At 51.7% G+C, this 26514-nt stretch overlaps 1 protein-coding gene across 2 annotated transcripts in view; it reads right to left on the bottom strand.

Annotated features, from left to right (window-relative positions):
- Positions 1-26514, bottom strand: part of BCL2 (BCL2 apoptosis regulator) — a 195160-nt gene that overhangs the window by 150728 nt on the left and 17918 nt on the right. Inside the window, exon 2 of one of the 2 annotated variants that reach the window (XM_025273636.3) lies at positions 22795-23075. The exons of the other annotated variant lie outside the window; for it this stretch is intronic. Coding sequence (XP_025129421.2) covers positions 22956-23075 — 120 coding nt within the window. The 3' untranslated portion in view covers positions 22795-22955. Of the gene's footprint in view, positions 1-22794; positions 23076-26514 lie in introns of those variants that run through there. 2 annotated transcript variants of the gene reach the window in all.

Raw genomic sequence — 26514 nt, 5'->3', positions numbered from 1 at the left:
ATAATGCTAAAGCTGAAACTCCAGTACTTTGGCCACCTCATGCGAAGAGTTGACTCATTGGAAAAGACTCTGATGCTGGGAGGGACTGGGGGCAGGAGGAGAAGGGGACGACAGAGGATGAGATGGCTGGATGGCATCACTGACTCGATGGACGTGAGTCTGAGTGAACTCCGGGAGTTGGTGATGGACAGGGAGGCCTGGCGTGCTGTGACTCTTGGGGTTGCAAAGAGTCGGACACGACTGAGCGACTGATCTGATCTGATCTGATGCTACTATGGTAGCTACTACGGCGTGCACATTTGCTCATTTGCTCCAATCTCCTTTTATATCAAAAATCAATAAATAATTTTTGATAGCCAAAGTGTGGGTGATCTGAAGACCATTAACAACTGAAAGTGAAAGTGAAGTCGCTCAGTCGTCTCCGACTCTTTTCGACCTGGTGGACTGCAGCCCACCAGGCTCCTCGGTCCATGGGATTCTCCAGGCAAGAATACTGGAGAGGGTTGTCATTTCATTCTCCAGAGGATCTTCCCAACCCAGGGATCGAACCTAGGTCTCCCACATTGCAGGCAGACGCTTTAACCTCTGAGCCACCAGGGAAGCCCTGTTAAGACTGAGGTCATATTCATCACGTTAGATTTCATGAAAACACAAGCAAGCTCTGTGAGAGCTCCACAGTGTCCTTTGAGCCCCAACCCTCAACCAGGCACGTTCCGCCGGACGTGACCAGCACGGCCCTTCAACCCGATACCCGTGCGGCCATGAGGTGGAGAGAACTTAGAACAAGCCCTTCCCCCGGTACTAAACACCACAGAGCCTGACTTTTCTAGAACATGTTCTGAGAGCGCCCCGGTTTCATGACTAAACGAGTTAAACTGTTGTTGAGAAACAAAAGATGAGTTTTAAGTGGTTTCATGTGCAAACAGCCCCTCTCGGAGAAGCACACCACCGACAGTGTGTGCAGCTTTCTTTGTTATTGTTAGCAGTTTCCAGTTGAGGGCTTATCCAATTATCTATCTATTGTCTGGCAGGCCTGGCACAGGGATTCCAGTTACAGGAAACGCTTCTGCTTTCGCAGACCCCAAGCAAACCCTGGAGCAGAAGGCAGCAGAGCCAAGAGGGTGCGTGTGCGCCCGAGGGGGTCAGGAGGGTGGGAGGGGGCCTGCGGGGCCAAACAACCCACGTGTGAAGTTCAGCTGCAAAGCTGCTTCCAACTAGTTTGCATGGATTTCATCTTCACTGTAGGAAGCGGTTGAAAATGGATTGGGGGAGTGGATGCCAAGGTACTGATTGAGGTGACTGCCAACACCTGTACTTATTATAAAGTGTTTGGGGTTCAGAGGACCCCATGGAGATGCCACTGTGCAGCGGACAGCAAAAGTCTGCTGAGATATTTCAGAGAGGCCCTGGGACGGGCCATTTGGATGCTCTAGGACAGACAGACAGATGGACTCTGGACCGGAAGGACTGAGGTCAGCTCACACCTCTGCAGCTCTCCTGGGGGGTGAGGGAGGGGTGAGTTCTTGCTGAGAGACTCTGAAACCTCAGTCTCCACTCCATCGTGTGCATGCAGGAGATTAAAGCACAGATCACGGGGCTTCCCTGGTGGCTCAGTGTCAAAGAATCCACCTGCTGATTCAGGAGACATGGGTTCGATGCCTGGTCCGGGAGGATCCCACACGCCCCAGAGGAGCTGAGCCCGTGAGTCACAACCACTGAGCGTGCACTCTAGAGCCGGGACCCACAGCTGCCACGGCCCGCACGCCTCCCTGGAGCCCATTCTCCGCAGCGGGAGAAGCCCGCACCCCGCACCTGGAGAGCAGCCCCACTCACCGCAACTAGAGAAAAGCCTGTGCCACAGTGAAGACCCTGCACAGCCAGAAATCAATCAATCACTAAAATTGTTATTAAACACACACACACAGATCATTTCTCTTCTCAGCTGTCTTCTCGCTGCACATCACACACAAAACAAAACCCAGGACGCCTGCCAGAGTCTACCAGGCCCACCTGCCGTGTCCCCCGGGAGCAGAGTCGCTTTGGGGCACCAGGGGGGTCCCTGGGGGCTGATCCAGGGCTCCTGTGACAGCTGAGGTCATCAGCTTCGCTCTGAGGCTGGACCTGAAACGCCCAGGACGGTCCACGCGGCCCAGAAACGCCCACGTGCCCTGCGCTTCCAGCGCCCACTGGACGTCCTAATGCCCTGTGACATGTCAACACCAAGTGCTTTCCCTGCAGTGCTCATGAACATCTGACCGCGAGGAATGCGACAGGGGAGGACGGGCTTTGTTTTGTTTGGAACCTGACTAAGGAGTTTCGCTGTATCAGGAGCATCACGTCACAAAGGGCGGCACGGAGAGTCGCCGAGTCACACCCGCGGGCCGCCTCCCTCGCCGCCACAGGCCCAGGGAGCCTACAAGGACGCGCAGAAGCCACTGCGACTTCCCGTGCAGTCAGGCCTCCGCCCGACGTGTGGAGATACTTCCTATAACTGCCTCTCCTCTGTACGTCCAGGACAGCGCAGTTAAGGCGTCAGAGGGATGGTTGGTAATGGATGTGGGTGGGAGGTTGCATTTTGCACAGATTTCGCTGCAGGAGGGTGAGAGCACTGTGGCTGCAGATGGGCTATGGAAGCAGAGTTTGGGTCTAGGCCCCTTCTCCCCCCCACACTCCAGGGCCCCCCTCAAGCTCTGAAGGCGCCCCGCTCCCGCCCGAGGACACCGTGGCCCCCCCTGGACGGGCGCCTCTCACACCCACAGGCCTGCTTCCTGCACCCTCCCGCCACCCCTGCTCCCCTTTAAACTTTCTCCTCCACCATCTATCGACTTTCTCTGCCACCAGAACTATGTCTGTGAGACCAAGGACTTGGCTCCCGTTCCTCAACACCAGGAGCAATGCTGCCGCGTGGAGGCAACTTGTGAGCACCTTCTGACAAACGAGGAGCGGGGGAGTTCGGCTCCACGGAGGGGCGCGCCCTCCCGTGACAGCGAGCCCCTGCCCGTGACCGGCCGCAAAGCGAGCTCTTCATTTCCCTGACCCTGCCTCTCACGCTGCACCCTCTTCAGAGTCAAAAACGAGTAGGAGAGCAAGCAGCCAGCGGAAAGGAGGCGGGGAAAGGCTTTCAAGTGACCGTCTCTTCAGGACAGGCCGTGTGGGACGGACTGCGAGGCGAGCACCGCTCTGTGGGACACCCTGCCCACAGACGCACCGCGGAGCCCAAGGCAGGACTCCCTAGGACGTCACAGCCCCTCAACAAGAACCAGCGTCTACGACTCCACACACAACAGAGGCCACTCGGAAAGCAGAACAGGCATCTCAGGACGGCCAAATCCCGGTCCTCCCTCACTGCGTTCTGTTCCTGACCCCGTTCTTTGAGATGAATTTTATTCAGAAATTATCGGTAAGTCATGTTCTTAATCACAATCCCAACAGGCATTTTTGTTGAAGTTGGTGAGCTGACTCTGAACGTCACATAGAAGCCAAAAGGCAAAGACTGCCGAGACACTGAATGAAAAGACAGCGAGAAAACAGCCTACCTGCTGGAGGTCAAAGCCCCAACACGGAGGAGAGGGGGGCACCGGCCCACCAGCGGCAAACGCACGAGCGGAGCAAAGCACAGAGCCCGCCAACAGACCCACACACACACGCCGCGCTTCTGAGAAATCTACACTGCAGAGTAGTAGGGAAAAGATGCTTTCCCCAGGAAACAGGGCTGAGCTGACTGGATAACCACACGAGAAAAAACTTGCCCCTCTGCCCCAGCTCAAAACATTCACATAATTCCTGGTGTACTGCATAAATGTAAACGAGTAGCAAAAGGATAACACTTTTAGAGGATAATATTAAAGAAAAGTCTTTGTGACCTCGGGATAGCAAAACACAAGCAGTAACCGTAAAGGAAAAGACGACGGGCAGGCTACACTGAAACATCGAGACTAAAGGTCTGGCATCGCGCAGCGAAGACCGAAGGTCCTGTGTGCTACAACCTAGACCTGGCGCAGCAAAATAAATAAGTATTTTTTAAAAAAGAAGAAGAACTTCATTTCATCAGGAGATGCTGTTAAGAGAGTGAAAAGGTAAGTCCCATAGGGGGAGTAAGATATATGCAACCCTATGACTACTGAAAGGTAGTACAGAAGAGGTAAAGGATGCCTAGAAATCCACAAGAATGCGACAAGGAAACGCAGCTGCAAAACGGGCAAGAGGCCTGAGCAGGCATGGCCCAGACGAGGGCAGCCAAGAACCCTGTGGTAAGCAACTGGTAGTGAGCAATTAATCATCAGAGAAACATAAAAACAAGCAAAAAACAACGCTGTGATATGATTACGAACACAGCTGATTTTCTAAAAATAAAGAGACTGACAAGTCTAAGGTTGGAGAGTAAATAAAACATCAGGAGCTCTCATACATACCAAGCAGGAATGTAAACTGATATAAACATTTTGGACAACTGTCTGGTATTACATCTACAACAATCCCACCACTTGATCAGTACCCAAGAGAAACATGGTCTACGCAGACAATGGGATATGATTCAGCCTTAAAGAGGAAGGAAGCTCTGAGACTCCCTGGTGGTCCAGTGGATGAAGACTTGGCCTCCCAATGCAGGGAGGGCAGGTTCGACCCCTGGTCAGGGAGTTGAGATCCCCTATGCCCTGCAGCCAAAAACACCAAAACATAAAGCAGAAGCAACATTGTCACAAATTCAATCAAAACTTTTAAAAAATGGTCCATTCAAAAAAAATCTTTAAAAAAAGAAGAAAGTCCTGACACATGCTGCAACTTGGATGAGCCTTGAAGCCATGCTAAGTGAAACAAGCCGTCACAAAGATAAGTCCAGTCACAAGCGGTACCTCGAGTGGTCAACCCATAAGAGACAGAGTTGAATGGGGATTGTAGGGGTTGGGGGAGAGAGGAGAATGGGCAGTTGAGGGGCACAGAGGTTCTGCTTGGGCAAATAAAAAAAAAAAGAAATGGTGTCAATTGCCATTGCAAGGTACGTCCCCAAACCAGAGAAGTTAATTTTAACATGTTCCCAAGAGAGAGGAACCGGCACGTCCACGTGGGCTCCAGGTTACTCGGCTGTCCAGAGTTTCTTTCTTTAATTCCATCTAATACTCAATATAAATACCTAAAGGAATTTCTTATGGTGAAGAGTGAACTAAAATTAGTCCGCAGCAGTAACTAACGTTATCAGATTTACTAAGTATTCTATCTGTACTTTGATTGTAGCATTCATTAGCTAAGGTGGACTCGGTGCTGGTCAGGTAAATTAAAGATGATAGTTGAGTGGAAGGGCATTGATGTTACCTGACTTATCACTCATTTCAATTAGGGTTGGTATCCCAAGTTCTTGATATGTGTAATTAAGAAAGTTAAGCTTCAGGTCACCCTTTGATGATGCCTAATTGCAATTCTGATTATCTTTAAACGGCAATTCCAGTCCCCAAGATGCAGCTAGCAGTTACTTCTCTCATGTGCTGAAGGGCAGGAATTTACCCTGGCGGTTTATCTGAATTGCTTCCAATCTTCAAAACCCCAGATTTATATGCGTTGGCCTACAGTGGCCTTGAAAATAATCTGCCCAAACACCCAGTTTAACCCATGCTTTAAGCTAAAAAGAAAGCAGACTTCCTTTATTTTTCTTTTTTTTTCCTCCTGAATGGAGGTCCAATTCGTAAAACATGTCACAGGAATGGAAATCTTATTTTCAAGATTAGCTTTCACACACAGCTAAATAATATTTCAGACGTCAGATTTCGCAGAATCAGATTACAGATCTTACCTACTCCAAACACCAAAGAGTTGGCGTGGGGACCCTTCCATGATGCACCAATGACTTCTGTGACAGGCACTGAGTCTGTGTAATCACCAAGAGCAGAATCATGAATGTCAAAACACAGGTCCTGGCTCACAGGAAAATGTTTAATAAATGGCAGTTTAAAAAAAAAATAACATTAGCAAGAGCTGCATGTGCATGGTCCATGGAAGCTATAAACGCCTTATTCCATTTCAGCTGAGCAGATTTTAGAACAGCCAGTGATTCCACTTTATTCTGTAAATTATCGAGCTGTACCAGTTCAGAGATTCTTCGGAAACTCAATTTCCAGGCATTTGGCTTTTGTTCCTGGGATTTCCACTGCTTTAGAGGATCCAGCTTTAATGGGCTCTTTCTGAGAAACCCTCCATTGGTTCTGAGAAGTACTTTTATTGAACGCTCCATTTAAGTTCATTTTGCAATTAATGAAACTTTCAAGACTTATTTCCCCTCCCCTGTTTTCTATTCGAGGGGTTTTTTTTCCTTGCCTTCTGGGTAATTAGGCCCAGAGCACCACTCCCACCAGGATCAGGCCTTAAATATGGCGCCCAAATGCCAAATGCCAAAGCAGACGTCATTTGCAGAGTTCTGGAAAGCCCATCTCTCAGATTTAAACACATTCCATGTCACGGGTAAAGGTCTTTGGTCGGTAGGTACCAAACGAATCACTTTCTGATTTCAGTGACATTCAACCAACAGTAAAGCTTTTTGAGTTTTCAGTCTTTCTTGACAAGAATACTTAACCTTTTCCAGTCTAGGAGCTGGACTCTTCCCTGCCTCTGCAACTTGACCAGTTTGGTAATAAAACAAATCACCAATTTGGTTGTTTATTTTCTTAGCCTGAAAACGTTCGCGTGTTTAACTGAGAGCCAGCGTACCGCATCTGCTCTTCTTCTTTCAAAGTTTTAAACAAACAATCACTGAACATAATCAACTAGGAGGGATCCTCTGCTCATGTGTCCTCCAGTCTGGAAACGCAACAGAAAAGAGTGCGATTTATAGGATCTGTCGTCTCTCCAAGTTACTGTCCACTGTCTGGTGAAAAACCGTTTCAATCATTTTCTTGGTCACCCAAGGCACGGCCCCAGAATTTTCAGTTCAATGACAGTCCTAGGAAATCACGGGGCCACTTTGGCCTGGTTCAGAGGAAGCCGAGATGCACTCAAACGTGAGAATAAACCGCTCCCACGGGATGCTTTATACTTCCTAGTCTTAGGTAGATCAAGAGCACTTTTAAAATAAACTTGGCGTTTGTTTCCTATCCCAGTGGAAAATCTGACTTCAGACTTTGCAGTGACAGAAAAGAAGCCTTACTTTCCTGGGCAACCAGAACCTAGTTCTTGTCACAGGAACTGCACAGGTCAACAAAACGGGAACGATGCCCGTTTCAGGGTCCTGAGGAAAGTGATGGCTCAGCCTTGCCTGGGGGAGCATCTCTGAAGCTTTAAGGTATGCCGATTCCTGGGTCCTATCCTCTACTCCCCGCCGTGCGCACACACACACCCCCCTCCCTGCGGCGCTCTCTCCCCACTGCCCAGCGCTGTGTGCACACACACCCCTTCCCTGCGGCACTCTCTCCCCACCGCCCAGCCCCCCATCTAGGTCACCAGAGCATCTGTGCCGTGCAGTGGGCTCCCACTAGCTCACTGTTGTACACACGGCAGTCTGGACACTGGGGTTTTAAACGTTCCCTGGGTGATCTTAATGTGTAGCCAAGGTTGAGAGCCCCTGTGTCTTAGTCTATCAGGGCTGCTATTACACAATACTATGGACGGGGTGGTTTATAAACTACAGACATTTATTTCTCACCATTCCAGAGGCTGGCAAGTCCTAGATTAAGAAGCCAGCAAGCTCAGCGTCTGGGGAAAGCCCACGTCCTGGTGCGCAGGACAGTCTTTGTGTGGGAAGGGGGGGTGCTCTCCAGAGTCTCTTTGATGAGGGCACTGATCTCTCAGTCTTGAGGGTGCCTCCCTCATGACCTCTTCACGAGCCCCAGATACCGTCACACTGGGCGTTAGGTTTCAACATATGAATCTGGGGGGAGGATGCTATAGTTATTCAGTCCACTGCACCAGTGGTAAAGAGCCCACCTGCCAATGCAGGAGACGTAAGAGACACGGGTTTGACCCCTGGGTCGGGAAGATCCCCTGGAGGAGGGCATGGCAGCCCACTCCAGTGTTCTTGCCTGGAAAATCCAAAGACAGAGAAGCCAGGTGGGCTAGTCCACGGGGTCGCCAAGAGGGGGACACGACCAAAGCGACTGAGCACCACACACACGTGGGCCAGTGGCAGGGCCCTCGGGCACGGAGCTCAGGAACGCTCTGTGAGATGTGAGAGGCCAGCGCTGAGCTGAGGAGCCATCGCTGCCCTGAAGGGAAAGCCCCCGCACCCGCCCTGGTCAGCCGTGGCATCCTCCCAACTAAAACGGCCAAGGACCCCCACACCGGGACAGGGAGGGTCACGGACAGTCCTGCAGGGCTCTTGAGCAAAAGGACGCAAATGTACCCATCAGTCTCTCCTATAGACATTCCTAGGATCTGGGTTGTACCAAAAGCGTTCAGGCTCTTTAGAAGGTCATTCACAACAAGGTGGTCTTTGCTAGGGTGGCCCTGGATCCCACAGGCCTGGACCAGACTCAGCCTTTGCAACAGTGACAGGGAACATAATCAACATTGTGGAATTTTAAATCCAAACAAGGCAGCTTCAGATCTGTGATTCAAAAGCAAAAATATTTAGAGCAGAGAGCTCTGTGCCTCCCTGGTATTTGAGCATCTTCCTTTAAAGCGCCATGGGTGCATCTCGACTAGACTTTTGGACTCGGGGCACCGGGGTCGAGGTCGGGTGAACGTGGGGTTTGCTCAGAACTGTTCTCTCCTGGGCTCATGAAGGCGCGTGCAGCTCTGGCTCCAGACTCCGGACGCCGGAGGGGCTGCCCCCTCAGGCTCCGCCGCAGCGAGTGCGGATGCCCGGGGGAGAGGAGAGAGGCTCTGCGGGCACCCCGGGGCGCGGAGGTTCTCCAGCCCGCCTTTCAGGGCCCACCACAGCTGGCCTACCTGCAGCTGCACCACCCCAGGCACAGAGAGGGGCGTCTGTGCAGCTGAGGGGGGGCAGGAGGCTAGAGAAAGGATGCTTTTAAACGGAAAAATAAAGACCATGAGGGGAGACTTCTTACCCGCCAGAGAGCCCTGTGTACTCAGCTGTCCCAGCCAGGAAGGAGGGCTGCTGTTCGCTGCTGGGGACCACTGTCCTGGCGACTGGCTGGGGGAGGCAGACAGGTGTCAGCGGGGGCTCCGTCCTTGACGCCTTCTCTCGAGGAAGCGAGCCTGGGTGGGGAGGCCCCTGGGACTCCTCAGACCCTCACCAGGGATGCACGGCCCGGGTGGGAGCTGCCCTGGGAGAAAGGCAGTTGCAGCCGGCATCCTCCTCGTGTCTTGGTAAACCAAACACAGGCAGATACAAGATGGGAGCGGTTGCAGAGGGCTGGATGCCCCCGGGGCTCGTGTGGGCCACAGACCAAACATGTGTCAGCCACGTGCTCCGGCTCTTGCCCTGGAACGGAATCCCGAGCGTGGGTTTCACAGACGGGCTCAGGGAGGCAGTGAAGTGGGGGCGATACCAGCTTCGGGGGAGGAGTGTGCTGTGTCTCAGCATGGGCTTGGAAGACTCTGGAAGGTCATCCACTCAACACCTTTAGCAAGCATGTCTCTGTGATCCCAGGCTTCTGTTGGCAACTTCGATCTGACAGCACACACAGGACTTGATGGGGGTGAGGGGTGAGGAAGGGTGGTGGTCAGGTGCCCCAGGCCATCGGGGGGCCTCCCCCCAACTCTTCGCAACAGCAGGGTGCCTGGCTGTGTCACTGCGGGGAGCCCTCACTGCTCCGGATCTGCCTGGACTGAGTCCTCGGCTTGTGCACACAGAAGGTCACCTGAGGAACGCTGACCGTCTGACGGCTGTTTGAAACCAGACCGCCTGATATATTCACGACTGCAGGGAACGTGCAAGACTACAGCCTGCCCCGTCACAGACCAGCCACTTGAGCATAAAAATAGGAGCAGGATGGGGGGAAAATGCCTTACTTTCTTTTTCACTATTCTCAAACTACTTAGGAAATAATTTCATTTCATCAGCCATGAACTGAGATCCTTCAACAAAGCTCAAGAGGGAGGAGAGAGACATAGATGAATAATTACGATACAAAACCTAGGTATGTATGAAAACAGAGAATGCAGACAAAAGGGACATCAGTTGGGACTGAAGTGGGGACAGGATTCAAGGAGGCGGAGCGGATGCCGCTGGGGCACAGGTGGGGCTGGACTCCAAGGTAGGGGCCATTTAGGGTTTGGGGTGATTCGGGGTGAGGGGCAGGATGTAAAACGAGAGGCTCCAATGGCCCAGAATCAGGGGAAGAAGCTCAGCATTTCCTTAGCATCCGAGCCCCGCTCACTGCCCCCACTACCTTCACGGTGACCCGTGAAGCAGACTCCTGTGTAGACCGGGTCCCCTGATTCCCTTCTCAACACGAAGACTCACTCAGAAGGCACCCTCCCAGCCCTGTGGGGCTTGAGGGGAGTCTCTCGTGCAGGGGTCCCCGGGCACCCGAAGGCGACCTGGGTGCTCCGGGGCGCTCGTCCTGGCTCCCCCTGCAGACCCGGCCCACCTGCCACAGCCGCTGCTTCCCCGGGTCCCTCCACTCCTTCTGCCCCAGCAGCTCCAGGGCACCGCTGCCTGATCAGAGCGACGCACTGCCTTTCTGGCCTCCACAAGAGTCACTCAGGGTCCTCCTTAGGAGCCAACCTTTGGAGGAACAGGATTCTTCTAGCTGGGTGGGGAGGGAGGAGGGAGGGGGCTCAGGATGGAGGGGACACCTGTGTACTCACGGCTGATTCATACTGATGTATGGCAAAAACCATCACGATATTGTACTTACCCTCCAATTAAAAAAAATAAAAATGAATTCTTCGGGCTAATTACTTTATACTCTTGCCCAGTCACCAGCAAACGGAAGTTCAGAGAAATTAAGGATTTCTCAAGGTCTATGATAGAGATGCATTTTAGAAAGATATGGCATCACTGAAAAGAAGGGATGGACTTGGATCAGGTGTTCAAAGAGAGGAAGACCAATTTATATGACGTTTTGGAGAAGGGGTGGGAAAAAGTCAGTGGTTACCAGGGGCTAAGGATGGGGGATGATTTGACTACAAGGGGTAGCAAGAGAATAAATATTTTTCAGGTTTAAAAAAGTTTTTTTTTTTGACTGCTCCATAGTGGGATCTCAGTTTCCCCACCAGGGATTGAACCCCATCTTTGCATTAGAAACACAGAGTCGTAACCACTGGGCAACCCTGGAAGTCCCAAGAAAACTTTTTTAGGGGTGAGGAAACTGCTCTGTGTCCAGATTATGGTGATGGCCACGTCTCCATCCTTCTGTCAAAACTCACCAAACTTTATACAAAAGTGATATTTACTATATATCAATATATAATGCCAGGGGGACCAACTGAGAGGTTAGAGAACCGTCCAGGAGTAATGAGAAGTCGAATTCAGTAGAAGCAGGATAAAAAAGTGGGGGATCTGGATGAGAGAGATTTCCGAGGTGGAATTCAGAAGGACAGGGCCTATGTCTGAAGAAGGGGCCTCAGAGGTGCAGACGTGTAGAGCAGGAGAGGACCTCCCAAGAAAGATCTGCCTCCAGGACAGCTCTACCTTACAGATGAGAAAACTGAGCTGAAGATGACGTAGGAGCTGGGGCTTTGTCTGGGCGGACGGTGGTATCATTAACCAGACAGAGAGACGCGGGAACAGTGGGTTCAAGGAGGAAGCTGAGGAGTCTTGTGGATATTTTGAATTTGGAACATTGATGTCACCAAGATTTCTTTTTTTAGTTTTCAGGAATTTGAAAACAAAACTGTTGGGTTTTGGCATTGAAAGCAATCTCTCCGCAAACACCATTTCACGGTAGTTACAATTAAAAAAAGAAAAAAAGGAACTCATGACTCTAATGTCCTACATGAAAACAGCACATCAGAGCAGTCTGAGTTTGTGAGCCTGAGAACAACAGTCATTCAAAAACACAAGTAGAGAGCTGTCCTGATCCAATCAAGATTTTAGGCACATTCTCCATTAATGCATTTGTCATTAACATTGCCATAGTTTTTTTTTTCCTTTTTAAATTTTTAATTGGAGGATAACTGCTTTACGATGTCATGTTGGTTTCTGCAATACATCAACATGAATCAGCCACAGGTATACCTCTGTCCCCAGCCTCCCGGAACCTCCCTCTCCCCTCCCAGCCCATTCCACCCCTCTAGGCTGTCACAGATGCCCCGTGTCGCACGGCAATCTCCCACTACCACCCACTATCTAATTAACACATGGTAATGTATATGCTTCCACACCACATTTTTATGAATCCACACAACAGTCTTTCTTCCTCATCCATAACATAGTTTAAACTTTGAAAATCAGTTGCTTTCCACGGTATGGATGCCAAGATGTAGTTCACTGCTGCTTTATTTTTGCTTTTGCTTTATGCTGTGTGCTCTGCTGTGCTTATTAGCCCAGGGGTGTCCGACTCTTTGCGACCTCATGGACAGTAGCCCACATGGCTCCTCTGTCCATGGGATTCTCCAGGCAAGAATACTGGAGTGGGTTGCCATACCCTCCTCCAGGGGATCTTCCCAACCAAGGGATCGAACCCAGGTTTCCAGCATTGCGGGCAGATTCTTTACCATCTCAGCCACCAGGGAAGCCCAAGAATACTGGAGTGGGTAGCCTAGCCCTTCTCCAGGGGAACTTCCCGACCCAGGAATCGAACCTGCATTGTTAGTGGATTCTTTACCAGCTGAGCTGCAAGGGAAGCCCTTTTGCTTTACAACATGTAGCAAATAACCAAAGGAAAATGAGCATGGACTTCGTTCTAGCAAACTGGCAGCTCCCTAGCAAGAGTTTCAACACTACAGATAAGACTGGAATCTAGGGGACCTCTGTCACTATTTCAGAACAATCTGCAAAATGACTTGATTTCACGGTCAGGCAAGGAAAAGCGGTAGAGTTTTCAGCATAGCCACTGGGATGCAGCGTCAATTCTAAGAGTCAGATCCTCAAAGCTGGAAACTACTAAGAAGGCATAATGTTCGTGGAAGCCAAGTTTAATCACGGAACAATCTATAATCACATTTACAATGCTTCCCGTTTCTTCAAGAGCCGAGGAGCGTGGGTGCAAGTACGGTTTGTCTTAGGGAGAATCTAGAATGTAAGCACCTTCTGGGCAGGGATCTTAGCTTTGTTCAGATGTATCTCCACACTTAGCACTAGAGCAGGTTCTCAATTTATGACTGTCGAAAGAATGAAGGAAGGAGAGAAGTAAACAGGTCTTCAATAAGAGATGGCAAAGCCACTAACCTCATTCACTCAGCAAATGTAATTACACATAGGAGACTTTTTTAGGCAAGAAGATACCAGCAAGTTTATAAGCTCAGCAAGGAGGGGGGAAAAAGATGGCAAACACTTGCGTATCAAAGCCACATCAGACAGCATGTCACAGAGCTTTGAATGGAGTCACAACAGGGATTAGGAGGGGATAGAGATGTGGAAGCCAGCCAGGTCACCTTCTTCCAGGAGGTCTGAGCCTTCGGGATGGAGACTTTCAGAAAACAGGTGAAAGCAGAGCCTTCTGGGATGTAAAAACAGCAAGAAAATATAACACCCAGAGCAAAGAAGACAGGATGAGTTTAAAGAGTAGGAAATCTTGCTTGGGAGTAGCAAGGGCTGCTGAAAGCTGAAAATTCACCATTAGAAGTGAATTTTATTAAAGAGTGGAATCCTTTATCTTGGAGGAGAGGAGGAGCCCTTTTTTGACAAAAAAAAAAAAAATCAGCCAAGAATTCTGATCAACTCTGTTACAAAGCATAAGATAAACTGGAGTGAGGCGAAACTGAGGCCGGTTGAAAGAGCCACCTGGCAGGAGTTAGGGGTGCAAAATGCAGGGAGAACCAGGGAAGTCAGGAGTGAGCGAGCAGAAGCAGGAAGATACAGCCTCCACGGCACCCCTGGGCTTCCCTGGAGGCTCAGACGGCAAAAAATCCACCCACAATGCAAGAGACCCAGGTTCGATCCCCGAGTCGGGAAGATCCTCTGGCGAGGGAAACGTCAACTCACTCCGGTCTTCTTGCCTGGAGGATTCCATGGACAGAGGAGCCTGACGGGCTACAGTCCACGGGGTCACAGAGACTCAGACGCGACTGAGTGACTCACACTACTCCTGCTGCGCACTGGGAGGCCACGAGAACAGCGATCACGTGAAGGGAGACTCGCTGAGCCCAAGACAGGTGCTGGAGGGCCGTGAGGAATGTAGTCCTGATCACACGTGAAACGGGAGCTGCCAGCAGAAAATCAGGTGGGAAGGCTCCTCAGGAAACAGCACAGAAGCAGAGCTGGGGCTCTCGGAAGTGCCCGTCCGAGAAACAGCTGCCTCCGGCGACTTTCAAGCTGCCGGGACGGAGGTCACTCGCCAGAGTCAAGAAAAGGGAGAGACAGACTGACTAATGGACAGACAGAGGTGTCAAGGCTAGCGGCATTAATAGCGGCTTTAAAGGACCTTCCAAACCACTTACTCAACACATTCCCCCAAACACAGAGCGAGTTCCTAAAGCTCGTTTCTAACTTGAAATGAAACACCTCACCACCTCATTCATAATAAAGGCGAGAGCTGCAGTCCTTTACAACCGAAGCTTAGGCTAAGCCCCACTGCTGACGTTTCGTTTGAGAGAGAGCGCGAGGGAAGGAGGGAAATACAACTCAGGGCTTGGACAGCTCTCCTTTCACAGGCTTCATTCCCGCTTCAGGCTGCAGGAAAACTGGAACGCAGGGCTTCGAGCGGTACTTCTATTATTCGGTAGAAGGCAATGGAAACAAACAATCTAATTCATTCACTCTGCAGCAGCCCAGACACTAACCAAGAGAAGATGCGAGCGCTGTGTGGGAAGGTGTTTCTTTCCTCCTCCCACGGCTGTCCCGCATCTCTCTTCCCCAGCTCATTAGGAACTCATTTCAAAAGCCCCGAAGACGCTGAGAAAGCTCTCCATATCTGCCAACTCCTCCACCACGGAAGATCGACGCGGCTCAGGACCGAGCCTTTCCACCTTCGCGTGGAACAAAAGCCCGACCTCTGCGCTCGGCACCCACAGCTGTTTTCCACGAATACAAAGAGCCCAGCCAGCCCAACCGGCTCTTTGAAGGTACGCCATGCTTTTCCTGTGGCCTACTTGAGCTGCAGACTGAAACGTGCAAAAAAAGCAAAAAAAAAAAAAGGATAAGGTTTTCACAAGAGTTACCTGGTAAGATGAGGCTGGTTTTCTTCCAGTATCAAGTTCTTGAGGGCCTGTTTGCTGGGTTTCCATTCTTCTTTATTTGTTGAAAGAATCACTGAGTTGTTCCCCAAATGTATTATTATTTTGAATGGGCAGATGGAAGTTAGTGGTTACAAAAAGAAAATTCTACATTCTTCAAAAAGTCATCACTTTTCTTATCAAAGACTCACAACACGGTGTTGACAGGAAAGTTACGTGGCAGGGCGGCCAATGTCACATGTGGCATGAGGCTATTCAGCAGGTCAGCCTGAGCATGGAAGCTGATGCCCGTCGAGGGTCGGCAGACTCACAGCCCTGCCCTGGGCGCCGTTCACAGAGAGTGAGACACACAGGGCCTCAACCCTCCTGGGGAGCTCCCCTGGGGGCTCAGAAGGTAAAGAATCTGCCTGCAGTGCAGAAGACCGGGGTTCGATCCCTGGGTCAGAAGATCCCAGGAGGAGGAAATGGCCCACTGCAGTAATCTTACCAGGGGGTCCATGCACAGAGGAGCCTGGCGGGCTACAGTCCATGCGGTCACAAAGAGTCAGACACAACAGAGTGACTTTCACCCTCTTGGAGTCTGCAATTTAAATCAATACCTATCCCCCCTGTAAGGCTGCACAGAAGGGCAGTTTCAACAGCACAGAGACAAGCAAACAGCCCTAGAACTCAGTCCGTATGGAACCATTTCTGTCCCACCAACAAGATCCCAGGCTACTCATGACTGTTCTTTTTTCCCCTCAATGAAACAAACAAAACTGCTGCAAGCCTTCTTCAGATACATCCCTTCCTCACGTAGGAAGGTGGGAGACAACCTTGCCGAAGCAGACAGAGTCTAGCTTATGTCTCTTCCTCCTATTCTTAGTCTCCTAAACAAAGAGACGAATTTGTGTGAGAGAAGAATCCCATGGGAAGGAAGTTCAATTACAGTCCAAGAAGCCTAGAAGCCAACTGTAAAGCAGAGCTGAGCTCACAGGAGAGCCGGGCACCAGGAACTCGCGACCGGACTCCGTCCCGAGGGTGGGAGACGCAGGGCCGGACGAGACCTCGAGAGACTGAGTAGAAGAAAGGTGGTTCTAGTGAGTTTGGAGGGTGATGTTTTAGCAGAAGGACACAGAAACCCACAAAGCAGTGCATCTGGTTTTCAGAAAAATGCTGGAAGACTTGGCACAAAACTGAAAAAAATAATGGTGTCCAATCCTTAAAAAGATGGATGTGCCAGGGTTATTGCTATGCATGCCAGTTTGCTGGGACCACCCGTTTACCCTGACGTCCAAGAGTACGAATTCCTAATACCTTCTGTTCATTCTCACAAGTACCCCAGCTTGGACAACAAATTTTATGGTCTTCCTAGATCTGAAAGAATGGTGATCTAATAGGTTAATGTGAACACTGAAACAGAATATCACAATTTTAGAAAATTCTAGATAGCACAGTGTATCTAATAAATAACCCAGCCTTCCTCTCCTGCACTTACATACGGCACTCTGGGTTGGGAGCTGCGGTCTGATGATCAAGAGGGGGGCTCACACACGGAAGGAGAAGGCATGTCGCGTGGCTCCTGGCAGGCACTCAGGACGGGCAGCAGGCAGGCTGGTCTTTGAAGGAAGACAGAGCCATTCCCCTGGGTCTCAAATGAATGGTTCTTCAGCCACAGGACATGCCACTGAAGGCTGGCTTAAAAGTTCTCGGTGATTCTGTGAGTGAAACAGGTGTGTGCAGGTGGGGAGAGGGACTGTTAGAAAAGGTGCCTGCTGCAGGAGTTTCCGCCGCGGGAGACGCACCCTCACACTCACACACACACAAGCAAAGAGGAGCCGGCGCCCGCAGGAGGTGCGGGCTCAGGCAGAAGCTGCTCGGGCCTCGGGCACCTCTGTCCTGACGCGGGTGACAAGTGATACCAAGGGCGGCTCTCAGCCCACCTGGTGGTCTCTGGAGCCTCTCTGTGGCCGCGGGCACACGCTGAGGAGGGCGGGCTGGCGGAGGATGACATGGTCAGACAGCATCACCGACTCAGTGGACGTGAATCTGAGCAAACTCTGGGAGACAGTGGACAGTGGAGAGGGCATGCTGCAGTTCATGGGGCAGACCGAGCAGCTGAACAGAAACAGCAGCACTCAGATGGGGACGCTCCAAAACGAAGAGCCCGTGAACACGTGACCCGCGCAGCAGGCGACCCAGGCCCCCCCAGCATCGCGGCCAAGCCGGGCTCCCAGTGGCTGCTCCCCCACCTCCACCCTGCAGGGCGGTCCAGGAGCCACAGGGATGGAAGGAAGGGAGGTCGAGGTTCAATCTTAGGAAATTTAAATACTTCTCTGGACAGCACTGCCCAGAATGAGAGGTTCTCTGAACCACTGAACACCTTAAACCAAAACACACTCGAACCCTACCCTCAGCAGAGCCCCCTCTTTTGGGGGGGCTGAGAAGGAAGGGTGGGATGCTGCACAGAGTGAACAGTTTTCAGCGAAGGAAACCCCACCACACGGGCTGACGCCTGCTTCTCCCCTCTCCTCGCGGCTGGGCAGTCTTCACCAGCAGCTCTTGAGCCGAAAGCCTCAGCAGGGTCAGAGAAGAGAGTGGGAGAGAAACGCGCGTGGTGAACGGGGGTGCTCCGCGCAGAGGGAACGCGGACTCAAAGGGGCCGCGGCGAGCGAGAACGCAGCTCTGAGCCGAGCTGTTGGGGTGCGCACGTGCACGCTGGCACAGGCCTGGGAGAGGCGAAGACAAGGACACACGGAAGGCGCCGGGCCCCTTTTTCTCCAGCCCCTGCACAACCACAAAGCCGAGGTTCAACCGCAGCAAGGCTGCCAGAGCAGCCCCGCTTCAAACTCACAGGAAGGTTCCCACACGGGAAACGCTCTCATAGCTCACGCCAGCTTGCGGCAACCCTTCCTGACCAGGCTCCTGACCTTCGACAGGGACCAGTTACGAAACAGTTCAACTTTAGCCCTTTTTCAAGACGGAGCTGCCTGCCGACCATAGACCGTCACGTCCATGCGTTTTAAACAGCCAAGCGCAGCATCTCTGTGCCGCGTGTGCCCACGTGTGATGCTCCGAGCTGGCACGGCCACAGCCTGTCATTCTCAAAATGCGAAGAGAATAATTCAGCGCCTTTTCTGTGATCACAGAGAATGCAATTAATACCCAGGCTGCCTTGGTATGTAGACTAAACCTTCTGCACAGTTTGGTGGGGCTGCTGTCTAGGGCACCTCAGCCAATCTTTTCATTCCAACAGAAACCGTGCCAGGCTCCTTGGCACTGAGCGGAGGAGACGAGGTGGGGGCGGGGGTAGCTGGGCCCCCATGGGGGCCTGGGCTCCAGAGCGATGCTCGACCAAATTCAAAGCTACCTTGGGATCGGAGGGTTTTTGTCTCCCGCACTTACTAAAAGCAATTAAAATATAGTCTTTGAAAAGGAAAGGTGGTTAAATTCTTACAGTGTTCTCCAGCTCAGCAGTGGCCCAGAAACTTTTTAAACTCACAGGAAGTAGAGGGTAGAGAAAACAGTGGTAGACAGAGAACAGGAGTGATTTATTAAAGCTTGTGATCCATGTGGGAAAACGGCTACCTGAGACTCTCAAGATATGAGAGGAGAAATAATTATAAATCACAGAAGGTATGGGGAGGAGGAGAACAGAGAGCGCCAAGAAAGTAAATTAAGCGTGCGTGTTTTCAGCTGTTACACTGCAACACACGTGTGCAGGCTGCAGCCGCAAGGCAACCCCGACCCCACCTCTGCTCATCTGGGGCCAAACGAATGGTCCAGACCAACAATCGTACTGACACTTGCCGTGGGTCTCAGGGCCCCCGAGTAGATGAGACAAAAGGAAGAACAGCAGTAAAAGCCAAACGCTACACTCTCATGGATACCTTATTAATACCATCCCAGCTCATTCTCTGGCCTTCAAAGCTCAGAGAATCACAAAATTTTAGACGGACCTTCTAACCTGCCTCCCTGGTTTGCAGATGAAGTAACTGAAGCTCAGAGAAGAGTGTGACTCGCCGAAGAGCAGGTTGCGGAGGAGCAGGAGGATACAGCCAAGACCCTCGGCTCTCAGGGCCCCGAACACCGCGCTAACCTCACTGCCACCCCTCCTCCTGGCTGTGGCCCTGACAGCTCCTCTCTTCTTTCCCAGAAGTCCACCTCTCCATCCTCTGTCCGTCTTCGCTGTGTGACACGATGCAAAAGAGGCATTTGGCCTTGTCTCCAGTCCTGGTGGGCTTCCCAGTGGCTCGGTGCTAAAGAACCTGCCTGCCCGTGCAGGAGAGCAGGAGACGTGTGCTCTGCCCCTGGGTGGGGAAGATCGCCTGGGGGAGGAGATGGAAACCCACCCCGGTATTCTTGCCTGGAGAATCCCATGGACAGAGGGACCTGGGGGGCTGCAGTCCATGGGGTCTCCCAGAGTCTAGACGTGACTAAGCGACTCAGCCTGACCACCACACCGACTGGTTCCAGGCACAGAGCTCTGAAAATCCTCGTCACTCCCTGAGAGACGGGGTGAGAGGAGCACCTGTGATGGAGTGTGGCCTCTCCCCAGTTCCTGACCCTTGGAATCTCCAGTGAGGAGTGTGCTTTGTGTGCTAAGGAGATGCCTGAGGGCTGCGGGATCCCTTCAGGGTGGAGGCTGGTCAACCAGGAAGGCCAAGGCGTGCTTGGGGGTTGGGACCCCAGACCTCCCGGGGAGAGGGGAGGAACTGGAGACGGAGTTGATCACTAAGGGCCAGAAATGGATGACATTAATACATCATGTCTACACAATGAAACGGCAGTAAAGCCCCTCCCCTATGGGGTTCTGAGAGTTTCCAGGTCAGCGAGGATTCTGGGGTGCTGGCAGGTGGCACAACCAGAGGGGGCGCGGAGGTCCACGCCCCCCCTCCACATCCCGCTGCCCACACGGCTCTTCCGAGCTGTGCCCTTTAGAACAAACCAGCGACAGTAACAGCAGCGCATCTGAGCCCTGTGAGCCGCCCTAACAGATCGGCGAGCACGAGGAAGGGCTCCAAGAGCCCTTCAGTGGCCCAGGCTTCCAACTGGAGTCCACAGTGCGGCAGTCCTGAGGGACGGAGCCCTTAATGTGCGGGGGAACTGATTCGAAACTCCAGGGAGTCAGTGTCCGAACTGAGCTGAAGTGTAGGACACCCAGCTGACATCCAGGAATTTGGAGAACTGCTTGTTGGCGTCCGGAAAACCCCGCACATTTGCTGTCAGAAGTGTTGGGAGTAAAACCCGGATGTGAATTCCTGCATCTCGGCCCTTGCCGCTTCAGCCAGGGTCCTGCTCTGTCCTCCACCCCACAGATGTCTGTCCTTCCATCCCACGAATGACCCCACTCAATCTCAGACCTCCCTGACAGGTGAGATCCACTGACTCTGCTTTTTGCTACCAGGAGTCGGACACGACAGTGGCTGACTTCCAACAGAAGGAACGGTCCCCTGTCATGACTCCATGGCCTGACCCTCCACTGCCCTTGACCTGACGGATACAAACATTCCACATGAGTCAATTCTTTCCACTGAACACCAGCTATACTCTCTGATTAAAGCGTCGTGTTGGGCTGGAGGACATGGCTGAGTCCATTTACAGACACAGACTTAGTTACTTTAGATAGGACCTCATTCCACTATCTTGACATGGTAGATATTTCCACAGGTAATTTTCAGGTTATTTCTTACAGGCAGTGAACTATAAGTCAAAAGTCTGAAATTATACTTGCGAGTGAAATCATCCTTGAAAAACATTCAACTATAAACTAAGTGTGGCCAGGCCTTTGCTACCTTGATGGACCAACAATAGGATCAACCAGAACCTGGCTTTAACCCACTTGGCGAAGTTACATAACATGACACAAAACTGTCTACACGGCACGCCTTTCTGCCGTCCTCTACGCCGCTGCTGCTGCTGCTGCTGAGTCGCTTCAGTCGTGTCCAACTCTGTGCGACCCCACAGACGGCAGCCCACCAGGCTCCCCCGTCCCTGGGATTCTCCAGGCAAGAACACTGGAGTGGGTTGCCATTGCCTTCTCCAGCCCTCCTCTATAATAACATCCAAACACAGGAATCAAAAGAGGGCCACACTATGCGATAAACGGTGAGCAGTCTAGACCCACGCATCCAATAAAAATAAAACGTGGGCCCTAGATGTCGTTTTCAATTCACTAGTAGCCACACTGAATATATTTATTCCATCCAATATATCCAGAATGTTATCATTTCAACACACAATTAACAGAACAGTGACTAATGAGTAGCTTGCATTCATCTTTTCACACTAAGTCTTTGAAACCTAGTGTGTATTCTACAGTCCAGTTGCATCGATCCCTAGGTTGGGAAGGTCCCCTGGAGAAGGGAACGGCTACCCCCTCCAATATTCTGGCGTGAATTCCATGGACTGTACAGTCCATGGGGTCGCAAAGGGTTGGACACGACTGAGTGACTTTCACTTTCCCCTTTTTTCACAGGGCCCGGAGCCACCATGCCTGGGGGCCCATACTGGACAGTGCAGGGTAGATTTCAGACTCAGGTCCACACTTTTCTGGCACACATGAGCCTCTGATCAGTGCTGAGCACACTGCTTCGCAGTGAGTCGACGTGTGGGATGCCAAGTGCTGAGAGGCAGACTGGGATGAGAGGGGCAGTACAGGGCTTGAAAAGCCTGAGCAGACTCCAGGGGGCAGTGACGGTCAGGGAGCCCTGGCATGCTGCAGGTCACAGGGTTGCGAAGAAGCGGACACAACTTAGCAGCTGAAAACAACAACAAAAGCCACCAGTCCGTGCTGAACTGTTCCTGCTCTCACAACATGGAAGCCCTGGTCTCAGGAGCCAGAAGGGACGCTGCTGCTCAGGAGGAAAGGCCAGCGAGGTCTCCACGGCGCTCCGAGCCCTTCCTCCAAGGCATCCTGAACCGGCCGCACTGCGGGCCTGGCCTGTGAAGCGGCTGCTGCTAAGCGCCCAGGAGAGGCTGAAAACAGACGAGCACGTAGCCCGGGGTCCTGCATCCCTGTGAAACCATCCGCATTCTGTTGAGCAGATTTGCATAAGGTTGGAGCCAAGGGGACTTGGCTGGTCTCCAGGCTGCGCCCTCCCTCTGGGCTGCGACGGCCACTGCTGTTGGTCCCCAGTTACGAGGGCGGGAGAGCAAGAGAGACCCCCCCAATCAGAATCAGCATCGCAACAGAACCCTCCCACACTGACACGAACATCAAGGTCCTCCGGGGTAAACGTGAAGGAGCTCTGAGATGAGACCTGACCGCCACCTCCTTGGTTATGACAAGAGTTTACTTTCCACGACTCGGACCTGTGGCCTGTGTTTACAGCCCCACGCAGGGCTGCACCCATCCAGGCAGACACACGCACCTGAACGCCGTGGGCCCCCAGGAAAACCAAACTCACCCCCTCTTCCTTCTAGAAAGCCACAGGCTGCTGCCCTGGGGGCAACGCTGACCCCAGCGGCCCCTCCAGACGGCAGCCCCGTGTGCGACGCATGCTCGAGATAAGGGGGCCTCGGGGGGCGCGCCCCGCTCCTTGTCTCTTCCTCCGGGCCGAGGGGTCCGACTGCAGATGGCGAGTGAACAACGTAAGTGACACCGCCAGGCAGGCAAGTGTCACGGGGAAAACACGCAGAAAACTGTTCGACACTATTTACATCTTTGTTATTTTATTTCAGCTGCCTATCTCTTTCTAGGACGATTTCCCAGAGAAATTCCATTTTCATTACAAAAGCGGTTTCTCACGCCAGGGAAAAGACTGTGGCGCGGTGATTACTGCCCCGTTGCTTCTACTGCGGTCATCTCAGATGGTGCCTCTGCGGCAGATGAGTGGTTTCCTAAACAGGCTGCTCCGCGTCCTGCCGCGGGTTCGGTTTGCCCGAGTCATCTTTTCTGGGGCCTCAGAGAAGCAGCTTTCGGGAGACTGTGGAAGGAGGGGAGAGGTCGTGAAGCGCGCCTAACCCCAGCTCACCGACGGCCGGAACCAACAGGCGCGATCACGCAGAGCTTCAGGAAGCGTCCGGCACGGAGCGCGCACCCCAGGAACCTCTGCTTCATCACGAGCACAGCCGGGCGCCGCGAGAAGCCTGCAGTAGCGCTCGGAGGGCCCCACGGCAACTGTCCATTCCACCAGCGAGACAGCTGGCATCTACCGGGCACCCAGTCTGTGCTGGCCCCGGAGTGTTCAATGATGGTCAAATGGCATCCAAAGTCCTCAACTCCAACGAATCTCACGGATTCTACCTTTTCTGGGGAGGACGCTGCATGCGTGGCAGGTGGGATCTTAGTTCCCCAACCAGGGGTCAAACCTGCAGTGGAAGCGTGGAGTCTTAACCCCTGGACCGCCAGGAAGTCTCTGATTCTGCCTTTGAAAGCCTACTATGGTTGTCCCATCTCAGTGGGAAGATGGGGCAGGCGTGCAGGGGCTGGTGCCCAGCTGCACCCCAAGAAGGACCCCCACCCCATCCCCCATCCCGCTCCGTGCTACCCTCCCCCCAACACACACATACACACCACCATCCTGCTAGAAACGTTCACCAGATCTCCACTGCACGAAAAATCAAAGCTGAATTCCCTACAGAGACATTCAGGGCCTGAATGAATCAGCCTCACTGTGCCTCAGCTTCATCTCCTTCCTTTCCCCTGTAATCCCCACATTCTGGTCAGGCTGACCCCTGTACCACTGTCAAGCTTGTCAGACCCTTCTTGGACTCCGTTAATGCGTACATGGTAGCCTTTCCCATTGTCCATGGGACAAGCTCCTACTCATCATTCAAGACCCAGGCCAAATGGCTCATCCTCTGAGAAGCCACCTTAACTTTCTCAGGAAAAAACTCACTGGACTGTCGCATGTATTTGTGTCTGTCTTCCCTGGAGACTGCCCTCCATGAGGCCAGAGATCACGTCCAGACCCCTAGCAGGCACAGAGAATGTGAAATGAACAAAGGACCACATTTCATTGTAAGATGGTTTCAGATTGAGGGCTTCCCAGGTGGTGCTGGTGGTAAGGAAACCACCTGCCAATGCAGGAGACTCAAGAGACAACGGGTTCAATCTCTGGGCAGGGAAGATCCACTGGAGGAGGAAATGGCAACCCACTTCAGTATTCTTGTCTGGAAAATCCCATGGAGAGAGGAGCCTAGCCGGCTGCAGTCCACGGGGTCACAAAGATTCAGACACGCACACGTTTCAGATTGAAGTCAGGAGTCAGATGCTCAGAGTTCAGGCACTGACTATAAAGCAGCTCCTCACACGAGCTACTCTGTGTCACGCGGCTCTTCTAAACATGCCAGCGATGTAATGTGTGCACGGAGAGGAAAACGGAAGTGCAGCGAGACAGCAAAAACGCCCCCAGGAGTCAGAACAGTCACAGCCACTTGGGTTGAGTTCCTACTAGTTCTCCACTCAAAAAAACGAGGCAGGAGAAGAAAAATTACAGCAGGTACATAAAAATCATTTAAGGTCTTTCGGTCTTTAAAAAAAATTTTTTTTTAACACCATTACTGCTTTCCTTCCTCTGTTTCACTCTCTGGAATGAATCATTTCACTTAAGTGGATTTTTCAGATGACTGAAGCCTAATCTTAAAAAAATAAATACATAAATAACAATTCGGAATGGATAAGATTCAGAAGTACTTCTGAAATGCATCACCCACTTTCCCTGAACTCTTCGGCTCTTCCTATGGAAGCGAAGCCTGAGCTGATGAGTCAGCAGCATCCTCAGGAGTAAGGAAGACCGCCCCGCTCACACCCCACCGATAACCTCAGGGGCACCGAGATCTTCATTACTGCCTGCCCCACACAGAGGAGCCTCACACGGCCGTGCTCTTTATTCCATGGGCTAATCTTAATAGCATTTTTATCTTGTTCCTTACAATCAGACTCTTAGAAATAATTTTTCAATAATTTGCTGGCCTCCTCTGCCAACTCAGTGCTAATTAACTATATCCACGGTTCCTACTGGCTGGGGAAAAATGATAACTAACCTTGAGAGAAGATGTATTTTTTTTTTAATTGGGTGGAAAATTATTCAACCTTAAAAACAAATGAAATTCCCAGCCATGCTGCAACATGGATGAACCTTGAAAACATTACATTAAGCAAAATAAACCAGACACAAAAGGATTGTATGATCCCACCTACCTGAGATGCCTAGTGCAGTCACGTTCATCGAGACAGAGCCCAGGATGGCGGCTCCCTGCACCTAGCGGGAGGAGGGCGCTCCGGGCGACGAAAAGTTCTGGGCATGAATGATGGTACAGCTTGAAATTGTTTTTATTGTAACAATGGCTATGATTTATACAGTGATAACTGTGTATTAGGCACTACTCCAGGGGCTGTGCAAGTATTCACTTGTTAATTGTCAGGACAGTCCCTAGAGGTAAATACTATTTATATCTCCCTAGCCCACCAGGCTCCTCCCTCCATGGAATTCTCCAGGCAAGAAAACTGGAGTGGGTTGCCTTTCCTTTCTCCAGGGGATCTTCCCCACACAGGAATCGAACTCAGGTCTCCTGCGCTGCGGGCAGATTCTTCACCGTCTGAGCCGCCAGGGAAGCCCTGGATGATGGTGTGAACGTGCGTATTAGCACTGAACTGTGCCCAGAAATGACTAAAATGGTGCATTTTAGTTACGTACGGTTTATCACTAGATACACACACACGTATGTACAGATATGTAATATATGTATATATGTATTTTAAAGCAAACCTCTTAAGAATGATGGCCATGCTTTTATTCGTCACATGCTTTATGTGATGAACTCTGTGACATCCCTCTGCAAGGCAGGGGTTGAAATTACTTCCTCGTTCCTATTTGGCCTGAGGATCATCAGAATCACCAAAGCAGAGGTCTCCAAAGGCGTGAATGGTGTCTGCAGTCCCAAAGGCCTTTCGCTCACAAGTAACAATACCGGTGACAAAGGGGTGCTCTCACAGCGCACAGGGCGCCTGGGCAATCCCAGGGAGAACTGGCGCAGAGCAGGCCGGGAAGCCCGTCTTGGACACAGACTCCAAAGCCTCCTCTCGTCCTGAGGTCCAGCCAGACAACCCTGAGGTCACGTACTTGGTCATGAAGAGAACAAAGATCCCAAATATCTGGAGTCACTGGGATGTTTGAGGATTTGTAAAAGAGCAGAGGCAGCCTTTTAAAATATCATACTGTTGGGTGAGAGCTTATAAATGAAACATTTCAGGTTGTATTGGAACAGTGTTTTGAAAGCAGTCTGGTCCACGAGAGAGAGGCTGTATCAGGTGGTCTGTTCAGTTTGGCAAACACAGAACCCAGGGCTTGGAGGGTTTGATGTTGAACTCTGTCTCGCTTAATGAAAGGTTACTATTGTCCCTCTGCCTGAAAAATAATT

Source organism: Bubalus bubalis, chromosome 22, assembly GCF_019923935.1.
Source record: "Bubalus bubalis isolate 160015118507 breed Murrah chromosome 22, NDDB_SH_1, whole genome shotgun sequence".
Taxonomy (NCBI): Eukaryota; Metazoa; Chordata; class Mammalia; order Artiodactyla; family Bovidae; genus Bubalus; species Bubalus bubalis.
The sequence above is the reverse complement of the archived record's forward strand: the minus strand, read 5'-3'. Positions and strand labels throughout refer to the sequence as shown.